Below are 7,049 nucleotides of genomic sequence, written 5' to 3'. Positions count from 1 at the left end.
GATGCCTTATCTTGGGTATCAGAGTGGATGACTTCCAGAAGATAGAGACATAGATATGACTAACTAGACTAACAGTATATCAGACAAGATCCAAATAGAATACAACCTAAATTCGTTTATAGATCCATTCAATTATGACATTCATATTGTAGCATATCTTAATCCTAAATGGATAATGGACTATATATGGGTGATTCATATATTTTGATGTAAATAAAATCTTGAGTTCAAATAAATAAGGAATCGAAAGCTAGTACATTGGGTATACGAATTCTGTATTATGTAGCATCATTCCACAATAGTGGAGTTCATGGCCCGATTAAGGGGTAAATGATATTTTTTCATTGGCATTACATGATAAATAAAAAATAACATGGTCATGAGTCATTTGTCTTCATGATAGATGTTTTAATTACTATTTGTTAGTAATTAAATTTTCATGAAAGAAGATGTAATGGTTATCATGTAAAATAAGATCATATTGGAAGAACAAATTTATCCCAAAGAGATTAATGATAACCTATGAGGGTAACACACTTATGACAAGGTCATTGGACGAGCACTCAATGAATGACTTTCGTAATGATATATACTAAGGGAGAGCTCAGTCACGATACTTAAGTGAAATGACTTCATGACTAAATAATATTGTAATTAATAGATGAAAATTTGGAACTTAATTACAAATTATTTGAGCCCTAATTATATATGTCCAATTAATCTCTCTACTAGACTGAGATAACTAGAAATGAATTGTATTAGAACCAAATGAACAAAACTGAATGAAAATGATGATAGCCTATAGGAGTAATATCTCTTCTGAAATAGACAGGTATATAATCCTTAGTCCTCCATAAACACTTGAATATATGTTTAACTGATTGTTAGTGTCTTTGACCGGGATTTACTTGATATCGACTCACCAACCCTACTATGAAACATATATATGGATGTGTCCATAACATAGCATACATAAGACTTTATACTCTTGGAGCAGAAGGAACGTTTCACATGTGTTCTCTTTCTTCCGCGTCTTGGAATAGTCTTCCAAAGAAATATGAAAGTCGGATACAGAAGGTTGAGTTTGAATGGGTCATTTTGTTCTTTTGATTCCTTAGGATTCAAATACCTAGAACAAAGTTAGTTTCTCTCAAGTCATTCATACTAAATTATTGAGTTAACCACAGTTTAACTGATGAAAATGTCCCTACATCATTTCCAATTAGTAGAATGTCATCAACATATATAACGAGAAATATCATCTTTCTACCCCCAATACGTTTTTAAACACAAGGTTCATCTACATTTTGCTCAAATCCAAAAGTTTTGATCGTTTAATCAAATCTTTGATTCCATGAGCGGGATGCTTCTTTAAGTCTATATATGAATCTAAGTAATTTGCAAACTTCATGCTCACTTCCTTTTGTCATATATCTTGTGGGTTTCATCATATAGAAGCTTTTTTCTAGATAGTTGTTCAAGAACGTTGTCTTGACATCCATTTGCTAGATCTTGTAATCGAGAGTCATCACAATGGATAATTGTTAAAACTAAACGTCGATAATGACAATATAGAACGGTCACAAAGAAATAAGAAAAGAAAAATAAAGCACATAGATTTTACGTGGAAGCCCTTTCTAGGAAAAAAACCATGGACGGAGGAGGAGAAATTCACTAATGTTGAAAACTGAATAATACAAGAGGAGTTTCGACTACATCTATTTAAAGGTTGAAAAACCTTATTCTAATTAAGGTCAAATAGAAGAAGTGTAGTTCTATATGGATTCTACTTGTGCCGCATGGTCCATGTTTTACCACTATATTTCTTTAATAAGGATCCGGATCACACAACTCTAATAATAACAATATACACATTGACTTGAGGATGACAATTGGAGAGAAAGTTGTTAGATCTAGAGCCACTACAATAGATAACAATATCCATTTGTCTTTATAAATTATGACAGATGGTGTTTTTTCTTTTTTTTTTTGTGAAAATGACTGATATTAATATTAACAGGCTCAAAAGGAGTAGCTAAAAGGCCACCAAAATAGACAAAAAAGAAAATCACAGCTGTCCAATAAAAAGAAAATTAAAAACTACGCCTAGAAAGTAACGAAACATCAATAAGCAGAAAACGCGTGAGCCTGCAACAAAACTTTTCAATCTCCATTATCAGCCACAGCAGGGCTTCATTTCTTTCGGTATTATTGATCAGAGGCCGAGAGCCAGCAACGCTTTGCAAACAATATTAGAGATTCAATGAACCTTCTCTAACTCAAAACGAACATATGGAACTTAGGTCCGTTGGCACCATCGTAACCAGTCTTCCTCCACCACCAGTCGCACAGTCTCCGGTATTCCATTAACCCAGGCCCCACACACTTTCCGATGCCGACCTTCCACTGCCAAAATATGGGCTGCAGCGTTAAGCGGACGGTTCACAAACTTGTAAGAGACTTCATCAAAGCCCTGGCACAATCTATGAATATTATGAACAATCGACCTAATAATCGATCTATCTTTCTCATTTTTAATCAGTTTTTTAATGACTGTCAGGGAGTCCCCTTCCACAATCAACCGCCGAAAGCCCTTCAATTTTGCAAGGATCAGCGCTCTTTTACAAGCTCGTGCTTTCGCCACGAATGCGTCGTCCACACCTTCCACCAGATAAGTAACTGCTTCTATAACTTCCCCTCTGTGATTTCTGGCTAAGATTGCTATTGTCGCAAAATTATTTCCTGGAATATACGACGCATCAAAATTAATTTTAATAAAACTATAGTCAGGAGGCCTTCAGACTTCATTTCTCATAAGAGCAGTAGAAACACATAGATTCTCAAGAACAAGCCATAGATCTTGCTCATAGCCCCTGATAAATCCCAATAGTTGTGGCATAGAAAGCTTACTCCCATCATGAACCAACTTATTTCTGTGAAACTAGAAACACCAAAAAGATAAAGCAATAAATATTTTTTGTCGACCTTCTGCTTCAAGATATGTTTTAACAAAATTAGCCTTATAATCCAGGGAATCCTCCAAAGGGGGAATTTGAACTTACAACGATGTCCATATATTTCGAAGGACCCTACAAGACCCCAACAAATGCGCTGTGGTTTCTAGATCTTCCTTACACAGTGGGCATACAGCCTCCTTACACAGTGTTCGGCGTGCCAAGTTCCCATAGTGTGGCACCATGTTATTGAACAATCTCCAAACATGTATTTTTATTTTCTCTGGAATATGTAAAGCCCAGAGATCCATGTAAAAACTTTTGTATTCTTCATTTGTAGAGGACATGTGTAGATTGCTCTGTAAATAATCTGTAATAAGAACTCGATACCCACTCCTGACAGTATACTCACCTGAGCCTTCATACTTCCATACCAACATATCCTCTGGTCGGCTTTCAGAGATGGGAATGGCAAAGATTCGATTAGCAGTGTCATCATCCACTAGATTGTGAATCAACTCTCTATTCCAGGTATTGTCTTCTTCATTCATTAACTGATTCACTGTTGACCAAGGAGGCTTAATTTCAATAACCGGGATTCTGTTATTCTCCCTTCCAGGCAACCAGGGGTGATTCCAAATGTTGATACTTACACCATTTCCCACACACCACAAGATTCCATCACTAATCAGGTCCCGCGCACTACAAATACTCCTCCAGGTAAATGAAGGGTAAGAACCAACCTTTGCTATTAGTATAGTAGAAAGAGGGAAATAACGGGCTTTTAAAGCCTTGGCTAATAAACAATGGGGCTGGGTTAAAATACGCCACACCTACTTCGCTTAAAAGAGCCTTATTAAACAAGGATAAATTTTTAAACCCTAGCCCTCCAAAACTTTTCGGTTTACACAGAACATCTTACAAACTCCAATGAATCCCCTTCGATGTTTTATTATTCGTCCACCAGAATCGATTCATTATTCCTTCCAATGTTTTACATAATGACTTTGGCATTAAAAAACACTGCATAGCATAAATTGAAGTTGCCTGCAAAACCGAATTAATGAAAACCTCCTTACCCCCCATTGAAAGATAACGCATACTCCACCCCTCCACTCGTTTTCTAAATTGGTTCACAAAGTTAGCAAAAGCCCACTTTTTCCTCTTACCCACCATCATAGGCAAACCGAGATACTTTTCAGGATTTGAGGCCAAACGTACCCCTAATAAATTAACAATATCCTCCTGAACACTAAAGACGACATTTGCACCGAAATAAATGAGGAATTTTTCAAAATTCACTCTCTTCCCCGAGACCATCTCATATTCGTGGATAATAGCCCGAACCACTTCAACTCCTTCACAAGAGGCATCACAAAAAAGAACGCAATCATCCACAAAAAATAAGTGGTTGACCGAAAATTTCTCCCTACCTATAGGTGCCCCCATCATCATCCCTTTAATTTTAGCTTCCTGAATGAGCAGCGAAAACCCTTCAGTACAAATCAAGAATAAATAAGGACTAAGAGGGTCTCCTTGTCTGAGTCCTCTCGATGGTGTGAACCAGTCCCCGCTAGCTCCATTAATACTAACAGAGTACGTGACAGAGCATACACAACGCATGATAAGAACGATTTAATCCTCATGAAAACCCAGGTGCTTCATCATACCTGCCAAAAAATCCCATTCCACACGATCATACACTTTACTCATATCTAGTTTAAGCGCAAAATTGCCTTTCTTACCTCTCTTTTTCATTTTTAGGGAATGAAGTATCTCATAAGCAATCAATACATTATCAGATATAAGCCTACCTAGAATAAAGGCCCCTTGAGCTTCATTAACACAAGACCCCAGTGTCTCGCTCATCCTCAATACCAACACTTTTGCTATAATTTTGTAAATGACATTACAAAGGCTGATAGGCCTAAAATGAGTCATGTTACTCGGTTTTTCAACCTTTGGAATCAGGATAATGCGCATTTTGTTAATAACACTCAAATCCTCTTGTCCCTATAGAACGGATAAACAAAAGCGGGTAACCTCAGGCCCAACAATGTGCCAATAACGCTGAAAGAAGAGGGCCGGAAACCCATCCAACCCAGGGGCTTTCAAAGGCGCCAAGGATTTGACTACATAGGCAATGTCCTCCTCCGTAAATTGTCTTAAGAGCCTTTCATTCATACTACTAGTAACTTTTTTCTCTACTAAGCAAAACAAATGCTCATCCGAACCTGACTCTGAAGCAGAGAAAAGCTTACCAAAATAGTCAGAAGCTATCTGGAGGAACTCCTCAGTGGAATTAGTACTTCTCCCAGCTCCATCTTCCAGTTCAAAAATTTTACAACGAAAGTGACGTTGGACAGCTACCTTGTGAATAAAGCTGGTATTACGATCCCCATTGTTTAGCCAATTCACCCGCGCACGCTGCTCCTAAAATAATTCCTCCTTTTTAGCTTCCAAATTAAGCCCCAATTGGACCTCCATAATCTCAGCTAGAACTTCATCTGACGGATCTTGAGTGTAAAGATTCATTAATCTGTCTTCTAAACGAAGCCGATTCCTCCGCTCCTTAATACTATTCACTTTGCTCCACTTTAGTATTTGAGAACCTATTTTCTCCAACTTACTCAGTACACCTCCAGATTCCTCTTCCCACCATCTCCTAATCATACCTTCAAACGAGCCCTCTAAACACCACTTAGCCTCAAATCTAAAAGACTTCTCATACTTGTTCTGACGGTTCCATACTCCCTCTAGAGTATCCAGAAGAAGAGGGCAATGGTCAGAAAACGAGTGACTCGAATGTTCCAAACGATATCCAGGAAAAGTATTCATCCAGCTCAATGAAGCAACACCACGATCCAGACGTTCCCTTATATTAGTCGATGCAAATCGTCCTCGTTCCCATGTGAACCATCTGCCAACAAAGCCTAAATCATTAAGGCAACAATCTTCGAGAACCCCGCGAAAATCCCTCATTTGTCCAATTGGTCTGAGGCGACCACCCTTCTTCTCAAAGGAATCTATAATTTCGTTGAAATCCCCCATCACCACCAAAGGCAGACCTTGATTTTGATCTTGATGCAACTGGCGTAGCAAATTCCACGAATTACCTCTGCGTCTTCCATCTGGATGCCCATAGAAACCAGTGAACCTCCAAACATTTCCACACTCATTATCATGTACTTCGACATCAATGTGATAGGAAGAGAAACTTTTAAGCTTGACCAACATATTTCCCTTCCAACCCAATGACAAACCCCCTTTCGTACCAACTGGACCAATATCGATGCCATTCTCAAAACCACACTTTAATCTTACCAACTCCATTTTCTTTGAACATAATTTCGTCTCTATAAGAAACAAAATTCGGGGATTAATGGCTCTTAACTTGTTTTTGAGCCTTATAATCGTTCATGGTCTCCCCAAACCGCGAACGTTCCAATTTAGGATTTTCATCGAGCCTGGCTGCTCTGATTTTCAGAGCTAGGCGAAGCATTCATAGATCCAGATCCCACATTAGCATCCAACAGAACACGTGACCTCTCCACTATTCGCTGTCGCTTTTTCCCCTCAAACAACTCCAATGGCTCATTTTTGTCCTCCAAATTCAACTCCATTTCCCCCTGAACGATCCCATTTGCAGTCAAATTATCTATACACCCATCTCGCTTCTTAACAATTCTACCACCACCTTGAATTAGATCAGGACCTAAAGGAATTAGATTAGGATTCAAGTTCTTACCAGAATCCCTTGCATTACCATACATGACGCCTGCCAAATTTTCCTCACTATACGGAGATCCATTTATTGCCCGTAGCCACCTACTTACCGCCATATTCCGACGCCTGACCACAGCACGCAGCGATAAATCCCAGCCAAAGACTATTTTTGAGGGTTCAATAGTCAGTCTAACAGGGCAGTAACTTTTCCCGTGCCCCAGTTTTCCGCAAATAAAGCAAAATAAACTTAATTTCTCATACTTAAATCTAGCATAAACCACCATAGATTTCCCTATCAAAATTTTCTTTTTTCGCTTCAACGGGGCAGCAACATTTAAACAGATACCAATACGCATATAATGTTGAATT

The 7,049-nt window shown here is 38.3% G+C and overlaps 1 protein-coding gene across 1 annotated transcript; it reads right to left on the bottom strand.

The window, feature by feature from the left end:
- Positions 1-2,299: 2,299 nt before the first annotated feature.
- On the bottom strand, positions 2,300-6,287 carry LOC107921587 (uncharacterized). The gene is made up of 7 exons (XM_016851419.2): positions 5,436-6,287; positions 4,998-5,324; positions 4,625-4,913; positions 4,034-4,312; positions 3,063-3,702; positions 2,911-2,933; positions 2,300-2,742 (listed from the first exon to the last, which is right to left on the bottom strand). Exons 1-7 carry the CDS (start codon positions 6,285-6,287, stop codon positions 2,300-2,302), a joined length of 2,853 nt encoding a protein of 950 aa, XP_016706908.2.
- Positions 6,288-7,049: the final 762 nt, after the last annotated feature.

The sequence above is a fragment of the Gossypium hirsutum genome, chromosome D01 (assembly GCF_007990345.1).
Source record: "Gossypium hirsutum isolate 1008001.06 chromosome D01, Gossypium_hirsutum_v2.1, whole genome shotgun sequence".
NCBI lineage: Eukaryota > Viridiplantae > Streptophyta > Magnoliopsida > Malvales > Malvaceae > Gossypium > Gossypium hirsutum.
The sequence above is the reverse complement of the archived record's forward strand: the minus strand, read 5'-3'. Positions and strand labels throughout refer to the sequence as shown.